Consider the following 17,812-nt stretch of genomic DNA (forward strand, 5'->3'; position numbering starts at 1 on the left):
TAAAGTCAGGTCAATAGACCATAGCAAACGGAACCTTCTAGAATGAACAACTTCAGTTATGTTTTATCAGGCTGCCATTCCCAGAATGCTTTGAGAAGAACAGGGAATAACAACTAGAAAGTAAGTCAGACAGAAACAGTGAACATAGCTTAGCTGTGCACAGCAGTTTGTAACAACACTAATGTGTGCAGAACAAATCTGCCCCTCAGAAACCTGCGGGGTCCAACGTGTAAGTTACACGTTTCTAGGGAGTGGTTTTCTATAACATCCTAGAAGATGAGCTTCCTCACAGTCTGAAGAGTTTGCCATTCAATACCCATCTACAGCTGAAAGAATGTCTTCTCCACGAACGTTGCTCTGGCCTCCAATGCTGCCTTGTAGAGTTCTCTAAAGCAGTGTGTGGGGCTGGGGAGATGGCTCAGTTGGTAATGTGCCGACTTTACAAGCATGAGGACCTGAGTTTGCAGTCATGGTGGCCCTACTCTTAAGTACACACTCATGAAGCACCAGGAAATACACATTACATATTTCTCAAAGTTTTGTTTACTATTTGTGTGTGTGTGTGCACATGTGTGTGCACATGTGTGCAGGGGACAACTTTTGGAAGTTGCTGCTCTGCCTACCTGATGGAATGCTGGGATGCTGGGACAGAAGTCAGGTGGTCAGTCTTGCACAAGAAACTTTTCATCTACTGAGAGAGACATAAAAACTTACATTTTAAAGAGTACCCTGGGATGTTTTCAACACATAGATATATTTCCATCAAAATGTACCATTTCTTTATTGATGTCTTCAAGCTTTTTGAAACGTGCAGTGTGATTTTGAAATCACAGCAACAATGTAAACTAGGTAACTCTGTTAGCTGTGCTCCATAGCGCCCCCCAGTGTCTGGTTCCTGCTGAACCGTAACTCACACCCTCCCCACCTAAGTGACCAATTTCTTCAGACCACACAGCTGAGGGCTCCTGTGGTACTTGGCTTTCTGTGTCAGGGTTTTTGCTTTTACTGGGAGAAACGTCTGCACTTTGACAGTAAGCAGCGAGGTATTTCTTGTAGACTAGCAAACCACTCCCCGCTCTCTCCCCTACAAATGCCCGTTTGTCTTGAGAACTAATTAACATGTTAGGAGCTGGACTTTCAAACTCAAAGAACTATTATAACCTATTTTTTAAAGTTAATATATTTATACACTGAAAATAATATAAGCCTGAGGCTTTTTAGAAAGTTTTAAATGCAAATGTATAGGATCCCGGTGATGTGTGTGTGTGTGTGTGTGTGTATTTGTGTATGTGTGTGTGTGTGTGTGTGTGAGAGAGAGAGAGAGAGAGAGTGGGTAAATATAAACTCTGTGCAAATATAAATGTGTATTTTTAATTTTTTAAATCTTTTCCAGGACTCATCTCTGCTTTTGCAGTCAACTCAGAATGTGACCGTCAATGCTCGCAACCCAGAAGGGGAGGTCACAGGCAGGGTGAAAGTGGGTGAGTCCACCATCCTCACAGCACCTCACATGCTCCAGGTCCACAGACGGTGCTGGACAGACAGAGGTTTCTTCTAAAGAACTGCAAGTATATTTAGAAATAATAAGACATGCGCCTTCTGACGTTCATGCTATTCACAGAGAACAGTTAGAACCAAAAGGCAGAGGTGTGTGTGTGTGTCTGTGTGTGTGCATGTATCTATGTGTGTGAGTGCATGGATGTGTTTATATGTGCATGTGTGTGTTTGTCTGTGTGTGTGCATGCATGCCTCTGTGTGTGTGTGTGTGTGCATGCATGCATGTGTGTGCATGTATCTATATGTGTGCATAAATGTGTGAGAGAGTGTGCATGTGTGTGTGTCTGTGTGTATTCATGTGTGTGAGTGTGTGTCTGTGAAAGACTATATATCTGCCAGTGACCAAGTTAGCTAGGCCCAAGAGAACAGAGGCCTTGACCAGACTCAGAGGCGTATCCACACTCTCTTCACCCTTTCTCATCTCTTTCCCCCTTTCTCTCTTCTCCTCCACCTCCCTCCCCTTCCCCTATGCCCTCTCCTCCCCCACCCCACAGTTCCCATCCACTTGGCTGTAGTTTTTCTTTTCTTTTTTAAAAAATATTTATTTATATGAGCACACTGTAGCTGTCTTCAGACACACCAGAGGAGGGCATCATATCCCATTACAGATGGTTGTGAGCCACCATGTGGTTGCTGGGAATTGAACTCAGGACCTCTGGAAGAGCAGCCAGTGCTCTTAACCACTGAGCCATCTCTCCAGCCCTGACTGTAGTTTTCAAAAGCCAATTGATTTCCAACTAGGCAAATCCTAGGTCCCCACTGCAGGCTTCTTAGCATCATTCTTTAAATTCCTTAGTTGCTGTAGGCTTTAAATGTTTGAGGCATTGTTCATTTCTCTCATTCCCTCCGTGAGCATTTGTTGAATGTGACTGTCCTGGGTTCCATATGTGGTCAAATAACAGCACACGGGAAATGTGTTGTTATCCTTAAAAGTTGCTTCCTTATTTGCTTGTTCTTGGGTTTTTTTTTTTTTAATGTGATTTATCAGGGAGTTTGGATATTGATAAAGTGCCTGTGTTTTATAGGTGGGCAAATGAATGTCCTGAGGGGGAACCTTTTCTTTTTTATAGTCTGTGAGGAACATTTAATAGAAACAGTTTTATGTATTAATACAGAAACAAACACGTATACAACAAAAAGGCATGAATTACGTGTTTTAAAAGATCAGTTCTTGGTGAACAGCATATCATGTTGTCATTCATTCCCTTCCCACAAGGTGGGGGACCTGCATCTGTATGTGTGTGGACTGTGCATGCATGTGTAGATGTGTTCCCACATGTGTGTTGGAGGACATGTATTTATTGTCTTTCCTGCACACTCTGTGTAGCGTTAGCTGTCTTCTGTCTCCTTCCGCCTTGAACTTGGAGACAGGCTCTCTCTCCCTTGAACCTAGAGCTCAGCCCTTTGGCTTACCCAGCTAGGCAGCTTGCTCCAGGATTCCCTCATCTCTGCCTGCTGAGTACTGAGGCCACATGTGGGCCGCCATGCCCCCAGCATTTACACCGGTGCTGGGGTCTCTGCTCCTTACATCCACAGGGCAAATGCTTTGGCCACTGAGCAATCTGCCCGGCCATTACACAACATTTTCTATATTTATAGATGAAAGGGGAATCCTTTCAAATTTAGGGAACTAAAAGAGCAGTCTACCAGGATGGACCCCGACTAGTTCCTTTTGGCAGCTGTGTCCTCCCTGGCCCTCCTTCCATCTGCATCCTGCAATGGTGGCACTCTGTCGTTTGCCACACACGTGATTCCCAGCCCTACCTCCAAGAAGCGGTCAGGAGTTCTGCAGGTTTAAACAAAAAGTTTCTCACTGAAAGTGTTTTTCTTTTTAATTCAATTTAATAATTTTCTTATTCACTACATCCCGCTCACTGTACCCCTCCAAGTCACTCCCCCACCCCCACAGTCCTTTCTCCATCTCCATCCCCTTCTCCTTTGAGCAGGTGGGGACCCCCTTAGGTATCACCCTCTGACTCCCTGGTACTTCAAGTGTCTTTGAGGTTAGGTGTTTCGTCTCTCGAAGAGAGATCAAGGCAGCCCAGGTGGAAGAACACACCCCATGTATACGCAACAGCTTTTGGGGTAGCCCCACTCAGTTGTTCGGGACCCCCATGAAGGTCAGGCTGCATATCTGCTGCATATGAGCGGCAAGGCCTCGGTCCAGCTCACATACGCTCTTTGGTTGGTGGTTCAGACTCTGAGAGCCCCAAAGGTCCAGGTTAGTCGACTCTGTTGGTCTTCTAGCGGGGTTTCTATCCCCTTCAGGGCCGGAAATCCTTTCTCCTAGAAGGTATTTTCATCTCAGCTGCTAACCATGATCAGTGAAAACATCAAACTAGATCACTCCGCACGTGGAAAGACAGTTTGTTGGGGAATCAAATTGCTGGGCAGCCTCTCGTGGGTTGAGGGACAGAGAGCAGCCTAGGAAAAGGAGGGGAAAGCCTGGTCAGTTTTATGGGGTCAGGGAAGGGTCAAGCTGTGGGGAGTCATGACTGGAGGGATCAGCAGCATGAAGAGTGTCATGTCGCTGGGACCACAGACCACTGTGTTGTGGCTTGAATGGAACATGCCCTCCATGGGCTGATGTGTGGAACCATTAGGAAGTGAGAACTCACTGAAGACAGTGGGTCACTGTGGATGGACCTGGGGTTTTACAGCCAAGCCCCTCTTTCTGTTTACTCTCTACACCCTGCCTGCTAATGCGGTGTGACCAGTGCCTCTTGCTCCTGCCCCATAACCAGTCCCTGCCACAACCTCTAGAATTAGAAGCCGGAATAAACCTTTCTTGCTACTGTCAGGTGTCTTTCTGCAGCAACAAGACAAATAACCAATGTAGGTTCTGAGGGTGGCCCGTGGGAAAACACCAGGACATGACAACCCCTGCTAGAACTTGGAACCGGCTCTTCTAAGCACCAAATCCCAGAGGACACAGAACAAACTTTGAGGCAAATCTTCTGAGGCCTGTGTAGAAGGAAGAGTGAGTGTCAGATGTGGAGAAGGGGGCGGGGTCAAGGATGGCATCCCAGAGGGGAATTTCTAGAGTTTAGAGATGGATGAAAGTACCAGTGGGAGCAGAGTGGATGTCTAAGTGGGTCTGTGGAGATACCTCACTCTACCGTGAAGAAGCGAGAACTTACCAAGGGCTGTCTATCACCCTCATAGGAGGATCACTATCATTAAATCTTAGTGAGGTCTGACCCAGGAAGGGCTCCAGAACCCCCCTTATGAATGGGTGCCGAGGGTGGGGGGGACTCAGTTCTGTTCTGAGAAGTCCGAAACTGAAATGCCCACGTTGCAATGCTGCAACGAGAGCCACGGATGGGCCAGGACACCTCTCGGTACTGTCACTCACGGATTGTCACTCACGGATTCTTAACACTGCTGCAGAGCGACCAGGTTCGACAGGAACACCAGACCAGCAACTGCAATGGTCAGACAGGGCTGAAGAGGGTGTGTGGAAACAAAATCAAACCAAATCCGTTTTCACCCTGACCAAGAAAGGGAAGGATGTTCCCCCTCTGCACTGCCCCCAGGGAGAGGGAGCTGGGGAGATGGCTCTGTGGCTACTTCCCATTTTACCCAATGGGTCTTTCATGGAAATGAGTGGATACACACACAGGCATCCTGTCGTCACCGCTTGAGGGAGGCAGTGAGCCTTCATGGAATAAGTCACCCTACATTTTTCTAACATTTTTTTTTGTCAGAAAATGTTATTTTTTCATTCAATAAGGGTCAAGATTAACATAACATACATAAGAGATGTTAGTGGCCCTGAATCTCTGGGTAGAAAAAAATACATATAATTGTTATCTTAGTTTGGGTTTTATTGCTGTGAAGAGACACTATGACCACAGCAACTCTTATAAAGGAAAGAATTTAACTGGGACTGGCTTACGGTTTCAAAAGTTTAGTCCATTATCATGGCCAGACCTGTGGCAACATGCAGGCTGACACGGTGCAGGAGGAGCTGAGAGTTCTACATCTTGATCCACAGGCAGCAGAAGGAGACTGTGCCAAACTGGGTGTAGCTTGAGCATAGGAGACCCTAATGCCTGCCCCACAGTGACATACTTCCTCCAATGAGGCCACACCCACTTCAACAAGGCCACACCCACTCCAACAAGGCCACACTTCCTAATAGTGCCACTCCCCATGGGCCAAGCACTCAAACACATGAATCTATGGGGTTGGGGAGGAGCATACCTATTCAAAATTTTTTTTCTTAAGAAACAGGAAATTTGAGCAAATTGTGAGCTTTAATTCCTAACTACATCTGTCACTAAAACCATTTCATTTTTGCATTTTATTATTATTGTTGTGGTAGGGTACTATGGGGTACACAGATGGAAGCCAGTACACATAAGGTAGTGCATTGTTTGGTAGCAGTTGACACAGAGTTGTAAGGACAGGGAATCAATGCTGCTTACAGTAAACACATCCAATACACTGTGCTGATTGGTCTTTCAGGAGCCCAGATGGTAGAAGTTCAGAGCCAGCACTTTCGGATCAGTTCTGAAGATGGCAAGTCACTGTTCACCGCTGAGGAGGAGGGCATCGCAGTCAGCACAGGCAGACTACGGGTGACAGGTCTGTGGATTCAGCCAGCGGTAGCTAAGCCTTCCCAACTCTGCTCTCTGCTGAAGGAAAGGCAGCTTGCTGCGCTAACGGTTCTTCTCGAGTTCTGTTGGACATTCTGTTTGTATCTGAAGGATGAGGCCTTCCCCAGAGCTCTGCCCACCTTCTTTCTCTACTATCTCTTTCTAGTTGCGGTAGTCAATGACTTACATATCTCTCTGTACGGTCTAATGTCTGGCATTATACCCCGTGTGTCTACACAACAGCTTTTTTTCTCTGGTTGAGTTAAAAGTGGAATGGAGGGCTCTCTGGGCTCTCCTTCACACACACACACACACAGAGAGAGACATGTACAATTACTGTTTAATAAGTAAAAGAGCCAGTAGCTTAAGTATCTGACCTGAATCCATTGGCCCAAACTACACACCAGATCTCATTACAGATGGTCATAAGCTACCATGTGGTTGCCGGGGCTTGAACATCGTGACTTGTGATGGTTCAACTTGTCTACCTTGTAGTGATGGAGACACGGCACACGGAAAGTTAGTAGAAAGCAATCGGCAGTTTGAATGTGGATATTTTCCTACACCAGCACTATGTGGTCCCATCCTTACGGCTGGACAGCTATCGTGGCCAATGCTATGCCTGCTAGTCAGCCCTTGGGTCACGTGATTGAACCGCCTCGGCACACAGTGCTGCTGAGATGGTGTGGTTGTTATGTTGGGTAGATTCAGTGTATCTTTCACTTGGGATATTATCCGTTGGATAGCAGACACCGGCTCTCCTGACCTAGCTGCCATTTCTGTACTAGCTGCATGCGAGTTGTCAGTAGGTCTGTCTCCAGGTGTGTGGGACTGTGTGGGTACCGCTCATCCACTCTTCGATCAAGACGATGCCTGCCAAGTCGGCAGCGCTCTGCCCTGCAGGACATTAACATTAAAAGGTAGAGAAAGGGTGTGAACAGAACCGTGGATCCTATCAAACCCAGCCATCATTACAGAGACTGAGCCACTTGCTCCCTAGCCCAGGACTTCTGTAAGTGTGACCGACACACATCAAAGCCACCACAGGGGTTTGCCAAGTCTGTCTTTATTGTTCCTGCCCCTGGAATCTCTGCCTCAGTTTGTGTCTCCATTGTTTTTCTTGTCGCTGTAACAAAGCCTCTGCCAGAAGCAGCTCCAGGGGGAAAGCCTTGTTCTGGCTCACAGTTCAGGAGAGAAGGCACTGGGGCTGACAGTGCTTGCTCTGTGGCTGAGGGAGCTGATGGCCCAGCAAATCATCTCAGAGGTTCAGAAAAAAAAGAGTTCAGACCAGAAATAAGAGCAATGAACTCCAAGGCCTGCCCCTAGCAAACCACCTCCCCCAGGCTCCTCAACCTCACCATTACTAGTAATGAAACCCACAAGCCTGGGGGAGCAGTTCACAGCTAAATCATAAACAAGGAAGTTTGGTATAGTACTCAAGACTGCACTTCTAACCAGTTCCTAGGTGGCCATCAGTGATAAGACCTGGAACTGTAAACTAAAATAATCCTTTTCCTCCCATGTTGATTTTGGTCACAATATTTGGTCAAAATAATAGAAAGCAAAGTAGGGCAGAAATTGGTACAAGGGTGTGGCCCAGGCAGGGGTGTGGCACCTAAATCACAGATGAAGCACAGCTGCTTAAATCTGTGCATATGTTCATGACACTCCAGAAATACCTTTAAATCAACCTGGACAGCAGGTTAGCACTCTGAGGAGCCTCTGTGCCCAGCACTGTCTGTTCATCTTCATGTACTCGGCTGCCCCGCTGCTCTGTGTGAAGCCTTTCCTGCATACTTCCTAAGTCATACGTGTGTGTGGAGATATAGATACATAGGCTCACACTGGCTGCCCTGGGCCATAGGCTGCCCTGCTGCCTTAAGGTTACTAAGTAGCTATGCTCTAACCATCACAGCATGGCTTTCCAGTCAGCATTGCGGGTTACCTAGGTAACAAACCACTGTGCAGATTTAAAAGTGTGAACTCTGGCCTCCAACAATAGCTGACCGCAGGATACGAGTTGGTATTTTCTACTCACACTTGATGATTAAGCCAGTTCTGAAAAACTACAGATTCTGGGATTAGGGATGCTCAGCCTCCTGTCTGGACTGGCTGTTAATTTGGCTGATGCTACGTCTTGTAGTTTTGTTCCTGACACATCTCTGGGCTTTCTTTTAGGGCCAGAAGGAGCTCTTTTTGAACACTCAGTGGAGACACCTCTTGTCAGAGCTGACCCATTTCAGGACCTTAGGTAAGAGTTTACTTCTAATATAAACAAATGTTCTTATAGCAAACAATGAGGTACACTCACAATGTCCCCACCTCACTCCTTACGCACTTGGTCACCTTCACTTTCAGGGACTCCTGTATGTAACTAACTGGTTATTGCTTATTAGAACCCAAGGCAAGTCCAAAGCCCTGTTGGATCTGAACTTTGATGTGGCTTCATGCTCTTCCTCTCTTGTCTACACTGACTGTTCAGGCTCCAGAGGACAGTGGGAGTCTGTTTGAGGGAGGAATAAAACCTTCAGGAGGTGGGCCATGGTTATAAGGAATGATTAGGGCTATGTTGTTGTAACCAGGTTCTGGCCCAAGTACACTTTGATTCTTGACATTCCAAGATATGAGCAAACCATCTCAAGCTCCCAGTATCACAGAGCTCTGACATGCTGTCACCATCATGATGGACTGCACCTCCCAGTATCACAGAGCACTTGCTGACATGCTGTCACCATCATGATGGACTGCACCTCCCAGTATCACAGAGCACTTGCTGACATGCTGCCACCATCATATCATGATGGACTGCACCTCCCTAAACCACGAGCCAAAAGAAGTCCTTCTTCGTTTAAGTTGCTTCTTTCAAGTATTTTATCAGAGAGGAAAAAGTAACAAAAAATTGGAAACACCACATGAGGTCACTGCTATAGTAACTTGACCACGGGGTGTGGCCCTTTGGCACCAGTTGGTAAATATGGAAGAGGAACGTTTCTATAAGCTAACGATGTCCTAAAATGTTTATGCAGATTTTAGTGGGTGATTCTGGTGGATGTTCTGAACACCAGAACACTACAGAAATATAAACAGTCAATATGGATCATGAAGTTTTTGACGGGCCCAAGGATTCTATCAGAAGTGAGCTAGAAGCCATTTGTGTTGTATTCTGATAAAGTTATCTGGCTGCATTCTTCATTCTACACTGACAATCCTAGTTCCTTAGTCAGACCAACCTTTTGATACTAGTTCAACATTTTATCCATCTAGAGGCATTTGTAACAAAAATATATAGTGATGATTATTGAATTATAATATTGTTCATTAATTTTATAAAGGGTAAGAAGATCAACGCTAAAGAATTACATCACTGAGGGTGAAGAATAGTTTCTTAAGGCACAAAATTATTCAATATCTTATAAAAATAATTTATTAAAAAATCTTGAAATATGATAGAAATTTTAGTGATTTGCTTTAAAGTGAATGTTACCATCTTTAAGACTATGTCTCATAATCAAATATAAATTGTTCGCTTATTGGCTCAGTTTTTTTTTTTTCTGTTTCTGTGATAAACATTTCCCAACAAAAGCAACTTTAGGAAGAAAAGATTTATTTAGCTCACAGTTCTAGGTTACAGCCTATCACTTTGAGAAAGTCAAGGTGTCACTGTGTCTATGTGTATATGGTGCCCTTTTAGCTCTTTTTGATCTGTTTTGTTCTATTCAGTTTGTTTTGTTTTATTATTATTTCTTTTTTAGATTTATTATATATATATAGCGACGAGTACACTGTAGCTGTCTTCAGACACACCAGAAGAGGGCATCAGATCCCATTACAGATGGTTGTGAGCCACCATGTGGTTGCTGGTAATTGAACTCAGGACCTCTGGAAGAACAGCCAGTGCTCTCAACCTCTGAGCCACCTCTCCAGCCCCTTTCTGAGTCTCTTAACACGATGGTCTCCAGTTTTATTTCACTTCCTATCAATGCCATAATCTCATTCTTTACAGCTGAATAATTACATTCTTCACAGCTCCACTGTGTAAATGCGTAACACATTTTCTCTGTTCATTCATCTGTTAATTGGAACCTGGGATGGATCCATATTTTGTATCCTGTGAACAATGTAGCAAGAAACATGATGTTCAAGTATCCATGTGGTGTGCAGAGGTATATACTGAGGTGTATCATAGCTGGGTCATGTGGTCACTCTCTTTTCAGGAACCGCCATACTGATCTCCTGACACCCATATGTGGGTATCTGTGTTGCATGACTTGAAGAATAACAGGACACTGAATCTTGGACTTCTTACCCTTTTCATTTACGGGCTTTCAGACATGTTGACACACATCATCATCTTAAGAGAGACTGAAAAGATTATGGTTTCGTTTATCTCTTTTAGTCCCTACTGGTGGCTGGAAAGGAGCTATCCAGCTTCATCTTGACACGGCGGATCACCTGGAAGGCACCATGTAGTCATGGTGTTATTTTAGTTGTCTTAGTTTCTTGTCTTGTTTCTATGATCACATATCCTGACAAAATCAAGAAAAGGCTTATTTAAGCTCATAGTCTGGGAAGTCAGGGCCACAGATGCCTGAAGCAGTTGGTCTGATTACACCTACCCACCACTGGGATGTGGAGAGGGATGAATGCCTATGCCCAGCTTACTTAATCCTGGTTGCCTAGGATACAACCGAGGTATCTTAGGGTTTACATTGCTGTGAAGAGACACCATGGCCAAGACAACTCTTATAAAAGACAACATTTAACTAGGGCTGGTTTACAGTTTCAGAGTTCAGTCCATTGTTGTCATGGCAGGAAGTATGGCACTGGTGCAGGCAGGCCTGGTAGTGGAGGAGCTGAGAGTTCTACATCCTGATCTGTGAGGGCAGCCAGAAGACTTCGACAGGCAGCTAGGAGAGGGTCTCTTCTGCACTGAGTGATGCTTGAGCATACAAGCCTCAAAGCCCACACCCACAGTGACACACTTCCTCCAATAAGACCACACCCATCTCAACAAGGGCACACCCACTCCAAGGCCACATCCATCCCAACAAGGCCACACCCATCCCAACAAGGCCACACCTTCTAACAATGCCACTTCTTGGGCCAAACATATTCAAACCATCCTATCAGGGAATGGTTGTGACTAGTAAGTAGGTCTCATCTGAACTAACCTAATCAGGATAATTCCACAGGCATGCTCAGAGTCCTGCCTCCCAGATGACCGGATCTCAGGTTGACAGTTGAGACCAGTCATCGCAGGAATATTCATGAGTCTGAGATTTTCACTTAATGGGTGAATCTAGGGGAACTTCCTGTTCTTGCTGCGATGGCTGACACTCATTGCTGGAACTCCATCAGCCCCCTGTGTTTTATTTTCTGTGCTGGTTCTTCTGTCTTTTTCACCCTTTGTTGGGTTTTCTGGCCTTTTCTTGTTCTCCACCCATATTCCATCCCAGGATTCTACTCTTAGTGATTGTGCTGGGTGTTTTCATATGCATGAAGAAAGTTACTTTCTAACCAAGTCCAAATCAATACATCTCTTTACAAATATAAAGTTTAGAAAGCTCTTCCATCCGAGATCCCATTTTGAATCAATCTTGCTTTTACATTTTTTCTCCTTTTTAGTGTCTTCAGAAATACTTATTTAATTTTACCAACATGTTTAATTTGCTAAAAACAAACAAACAAAAAACCCAGGGTCTTCCTATGTAGCCCAGGCTGGCCTCAAACTTATCCTCTAGCATTACCCTCCAAAATGCTGACATACCTGGCTATTATTTTTTTACGATTTATTTTTATTTTATGTGTATGAGTGTTCACTGCATGTTTGTGTCTGAACCACAGGCATGCTGTGACTGTGGAGGCCAGAAGAGGGCATTGGATCCCCTAGAACTTCAGATACAGAGGACTGTGAGCCACATGTGGGTGCCAGGAATTGAACCTGGGTCCCCTGGAAGAGCAGCCCGTGCTCCTAACCGCTGAACCATTTATCCAGCCCCCATTTTGTTGACTTTTGCAAAGTACGCTCCCCCCTCCACGACCCTGGCTTCAAGTCCCAAAAGTAAAGGTGCCTTAAAAATATGTTTTTCTCATTCAGGTTGGAATCCCCAACTCGGAGTCTCTGCATGGATGCCCCAAGGGGCGTTCACATTGAAGCTCACGCTGGGAAACTGAAGGCCCTTTCTCAGATGGACATCATCTTGCAGAGTCGTGAAGGACCGGTGAGTTCTATGATGGAGCTCCTGTTGGACTCGGAGGAGGCCACTGCGTGCCGTCCCCACCGTGATGTGAGCTGACCTGCCTCTGGTTTGTAGTGAGCCATGATAAAAGGCCTCACCCAGTGTGTGGAGGAGGAGGCCATGGCGGTTATATTCATTCCCTGGTGGCCTCTCTCCTGCACTGGCATCCACATCACCAAGACACTCCTGATTCAGTGAAAAAGCACAGACGACAACGTCAGTTTTTGCATTTTCTAGTGGCTGGGTGTCTCCCTGCGTGGGCATCACAGGGGTTGTTGGTAAATGACAGCTGTCCTCTGTTGTTTGTTGTCCAGAGCACTGTGTTTGCTCGCACAGAATTTAGTGTAAAATAGCATGAACAAGGAAAAGTGAATTTTTCCCCAAAGGTTAACTGCAGTAAGGTTCCTATCTGGGGCTGGAATCCGGAAAGATGTATAACAGATACACCCTACACCATGATTTGCAGAACCTTATTAATAGGAGCCGAAAAATTGGCATCAACAGTGGGAAAGCAGACATTCCAGGCTGTCTACAATGAATAAGTGCACAGCCTGGAGTCTTAGCTGATTTGTGCAATTGCACATGGCACGGATCGGGACCTTGTGTGTACGTTCAAACAAGGCATTGGGTCACATAATAATGCTCATCATAATAAGCTCCGTCATAACGTCGTCTTGGAGTCTGGATGTAGCTCTGCACACTTACGCTACTGCTCCCTGTGTGTAACTTTAATTTGTTTTCAAATTCTATTTTTAACGATTAAATGCTTTTAACCTTCCTTTTTGCCCAACACTCACCAAAGGTGGTGGAGAAGAAAGGACGGGGGAAGTAGACCTGTTCAGAAAGGTTCTTTGGAGCAAATCCTGTCTGTGTTGTGTGGAAATTGGCAGTTCAGGCCACAGGGCAGCAGCGTTAGCTCGATCCACTCGTAAACACTTCATGGATACACCAGCCGCCCATTGCAGTAGTCAGGATAGCAAACAGGAATCAGTAGCCGTGACGGGATCTAGCAGAGATACCCAGGCCTCAGCCTCGGCTCCAGTCAGTAGGCGGGACCAGGAGAAATGCCGGGAGTTTTCCACTGTGCCTTTCTCAGGAAAGTGAAGATCAGCAAGGCTCGAGACCCACAGCTAGCTGTACCAGCCAAGCTTCGTCTCCCGCACGGCTGAGTCCTGTTTATACCCGAACACCGCCCGTCCTCCCCACCTACCTTACCTCAGTTAGCACGTGTCTAGCCTCAGCACATGCATACGATCAGCCGGGGCCCACAGAGTCCCAACGAATGCAGCTCAACTACACAATGTAAGATGAACCAATACACGTGAGTTGTTAGCAAAGAATCCTTCATCACGTGTCCTTTCACTTTGTTCTCTTAAGCAGAACATCCTCTCTCCTGTGTCTGCTTCAGTGACACGTTCCTTCACAAGTCTGCCTTCCCATTTCACCCGTGTCCACCTCAGGAAAACACCCCTTCACATGTTTGCCCCAGCAAAACACCATCCAACACAACTGTCTTTCCAAAGACCCCTTAAGTTTCCACTTCACCTGTGTGTGCGTGGCAAGCATGGTCCTAAGTCACTAGCACAGTGGAGATGTGTGGTTACACACTTCCTCCCCAGCTAAGCCCCAGGCTTCCACCAGGTACAGTCAGCAGAAACTACTTGTAAAGCCCTGTGCAGGGTGAGCAGAGCCCAGGGAAGTTGCAAATCAGGAAGCCTGGCCCCTGTGGTTCATCAGCCCATACTATAAATATATCTGTGAATTCTGGAAGGCTGGCCAGCTCTCTGTGCCTGTCTCATTACACAAATGGGGGAAATGTTTGCTTAAGCACGTCTTGAGACACTAGTGCGACATTTTGAATTGACGTTCATTTAACATAGAGGAAAATGTAGTTAGGATGCACTGTCGTGTCCTAAAGATCTGTGCGAAGTCACTCCAAGTATGTGGACAGAAGCTATAGGACAGTTTACAAGGGAAGACGTGACCATCATCTATGAACTGAAACTTAAGGAACTTATGAGAGCCAGAGATGGCAGGCAAGGTCAAAGATGGAGGTCAAAGGGTTTGTAATCTTACTATTGAGATGCAGTATTATCACGTGCTGCACAAAGCTTCAGTTTTTAAATGGCCATGTTTCCATCTGTGAAATCGTGCAATGTTGTCGCATACAGCCCACAATGGGACCTGGAATCCCGGTTGCCATTTTCCAGGACTAGGAGCTGAACGAAGCAGGGGTGGGGAGACAGATGTCTAGACTCCTGCCTAACGTGGTGAGGAACGAAGCACCGTGGGCTGTGGTGGACACAGTTTACCTCTGAGCCACAGAACAGGAACGGCAGGGAGGCTGAGTTGGCACTGCACGGTGCCCACTGGACTGCCTCTGCCTGTGCAAGGCCGCATGGAGTAAGCTGTCGGGCCCACTGCAGTTCTCATTAGGAGATGGAGTTTCTGACTAAGCGCTAAAGGGATGGAAGATGGCTCTATGCTGGTAGACAGTGGAGATACTATGCCAGCCTGCTAAGTATCCATTTCCTTTCAGCCAGTGGGTCTGGGGAGGAAGGGGCAGTCTGCTCAAGGTGGCTGTTCCGAATCCTTAGCAGAACGGTCCCCCTGCCTCATCAGTGGCCTCTTGCTAACGTTCCTACTTAGTTAGACCAGGTGGTTCCCATGGTGCTTGCTTTAGTCTTCAGGTCTAGTCCGTTCAATAGTTAAGAGAAGACAGAGGGTTTCAAACCATTTCGAGAGTTTAGAGAAATAGTTAACAGCTACTTGTGAATTCCATTGTCTCTCCTAAAAAAAATCACAAATTAAATCAAGAGAAAGTCTGAGATCCACAGGTAAAAATAAAAATGAACCTGTGTCTATGGATTGCATGTTATCCTGAAGAGGAGGAAATAATTTAACACAAATTTAACATGGATCACAAGTATGGATTAGCAGACAATTCTGTCAGTTTTTCCAAGTAACTTCAAAAGGCACTAATGTATATATGCAATAGAAACTAAAAAGCTATCTATTTTATTGAACTAATTGCAAAATGGTGGACCAGTTTTTCCAGCTAGGGGGTAAAGGAAAATGTGGCCTCTCTCCACACTGGAAAAGGATGCTCAGCCCGACCAAGTTACAAGTGACAAGCCATTCTGCTAGGATGCAGGCACAGGCAGGTGCCCGGCTCGGCTCATTTTCGGTGGGAGGAAACTACCTGTCTTGGAATGTGACTTTCCCTTGGCGTGGTTTGTACTTCCTTCCTCATGTCTCACTTTCTCCCCAACAGCTGGTGCTCGATGCTGAAACCGTGGGCCTGGCCAAGCTGAAGCAGGGGACTCAGGGTCCCCCTGGCAGCTCGAATGGGCTCTATGAGGTCTGTGCCTGTCCTGATGGGACGCTGTACCTATCGATGGCTGGGGAGGCCACCACCTGCGAGGAACACAGCCACGTCTGCCTCTGACCACTGCCTCTTCATCAGCACACCCATGATGTCGCAGTGAGAAGACAGCTGTGGCCTCAGCCTTCGTGTCCGGCTGGATTGGATCTGGAGGACTCACTGCTAACACACGTAGAAGCGTGTGGGGGAGCGTGCCCATGGAACTGTTGGGCAGAAACGACCTGGTTTTAGAATGACACCAAGAAATGTTGAGCACGTATTCACCGTATCCATCTTTCCAGCCCCTTCCAGATCTCTCCCAATGAGCCGCCATCTGGAAACAGTTTATACAGCACTCACAGGCAGACACCTGTCTCCTCCCAAACTATGTCTGGCTGGCGGATTCTAAAATGCCCCAACTGTGCGCACCCCTTCCTTTAGATTGAACCTCAAGTGCAATGTGTCAGATTTCACCAAGAGATCAGATTGCCAGGGTTTGCAGGGAGTTTAAGGATTTTCAGTATGTAGTGAAGAAAAGAAGTTACACAGATCTAGTCATACTTTTTACATACATACTTATGAGCAATAAAACCACACTTTTCCAGACCAAGGTTTGGAGGTCTTACTTTTCTTTTGGTGCTCACAACTTTTCTGGGTAGGTTTTAGTTTTCCTCAAATTATTGGTCACACAGCCTCAGACTAGCCAGTCTTGAGGCCCAGGGTCCCAGGTAACTAAGATTAGCTAAAAATGTGACCCTAAATTGGTGTGGCCATTTTTCCTTGGAGAGCTCTGATATACTCACTCCAGACGAAACACCAACCACAGCAGCTGTGTGCATACATACATGATCCTAATTTGACATATTTAGCTGGTGCTCCAGGGCCTTCATCTCTCAGCATGAAAGGAAGTGGTGAGCCTCTGCCTGCCAGCCCCAGTCTGCCTTCCACAAACAGGGGAGGCTGGGTGCAGCTGCACAGAAGCAGTTATGCTTGCAGTGTGTGAATGCATGAAGCATGTGAATGCATGTAGTGTGAGTGCATGCAGTGTGAGTGCATGCAGTGTGTGAATGTATGTGGTGTGTGAATGCTTGCAGTGTGAGTGCATGCAGTGTGAGTGCATGCGGTGTGTGAATGTATGTGGTGTGTGAATGTATGTGGTGTGTGAATGTATGTGGTGTGTGAATGTATGTGGTGTGTGAATGTATGCGGTGTGTGAATGTATGCAGTGTGTGAATGTATGTGGTGTGTGAATGTATGGGGTGTGTGAATGTATGTGGTGTGTGAATGTATGTGGTGTGTGAATGCATGCAGTGTGTGAATGTATGTGGTGTGTGAATGTATGCGGTGTGTGAATGTATGTGGTGTGTGAGTGCATGCAGTGTGTGAATGTATGTGGTGTGTGAATGTATGCGGTGTGTGAATGTATGTGGTGTGTGAGTGCATGCAGTGTGTGAATGTATGCAGTGTGTGAATGCAGTGTGTGAATGTATGCAGTGTGTGAATGTATGTGGTGTGTGAATGTATGCGGTGTGTGAATGCATGCAGTGTGTGAATGTATGTGGTGTGTGAATGTATGCGGTGTGTGAATGTATGCAGTGTGTGAATGCAGTGTGTGAATGTATGCAGTGTGTGAATGTATGTGGTGTGTGAATGTATGCGGTGTGTGAGTGCATGCAGTGTGTGAATGTATGCAGTGTGTGAATGCAGTGTGTGAATGTATGCAGTGTGTGAATGTATGTGGTGTGTGAATGTATGTGGTGTGTGAATGTATGTGGTGTGTGAATGTATGCAGTGTGTGAATGTATGTGGTGTGTGAGTGCATGCAGTGTGTGAATGTATGCAATGTGTGAATGTATGTGGTGTGTGAATGCATGCGGTGTGTGAATGCATGCAGTATGAATGTATGCATTGTGAGTGCATGCAGTGCCTGTTGTGTACGTTGGTAAAAATGAAAACACAGCACATTCCTGGGTCTCTATAAAGGCCATTCACTCACAATGAAAATGCCCAGCATACAGCTTGGAAAATGGTTCAGTGGTTAAGTGTACACA

General features: G+C 46.0%; 1 protein-coding gene across 2 annotated transcripts in view; it reads left to right on the forward strand.

The window, feature by feature from the left end:
- The window catches only part of SGCG (sarcoglycan gamma), a 30,756-nt gene extending 14,389 nt beyond the window's left edge, over positions 1–16,367 (forward strand). For both annotated transcript variants that reach the window (XM_080926609.1, XM_080926610.1), the window contains 5 exons: positions 1,394–1,481; positions 6,028–6,147; positions 8,337–8,409; positions 12,256–12,379; positions 15,672–16,367. In XM_080926609.1, the coding sequence (XP_080782735.1) occupies positions 1,394–1,481; positions 6,028–6,147; positions 8,337–8,409; positions 12,256–12,379; positions 15,672–15,845 (579 nt within the window). In that variant the 3' untranslated portion in view covers positions 15,846–16,367. The remainder of the gene's footprint in view (positions 1–1,393; positions 1,482–6,027; positions 6,148–8,336; positions 8,410–12,255; positions 12,380–15,671) is intronic.
- The last annotated feature ends 1,445 nt before the right edge of the window (positions 16,368–17,812 follow it).

This window comes from Micromys minutus (assembly GCF_963924665.1).
Source record: "Micromys minutus genome assembly, chromosome: 12".
Lineage (NCBI taxonomy): Eukaryota > Metazoa > Chordata > Mammalia > Rodentia > Muridae > Micromys > Micromys minutus.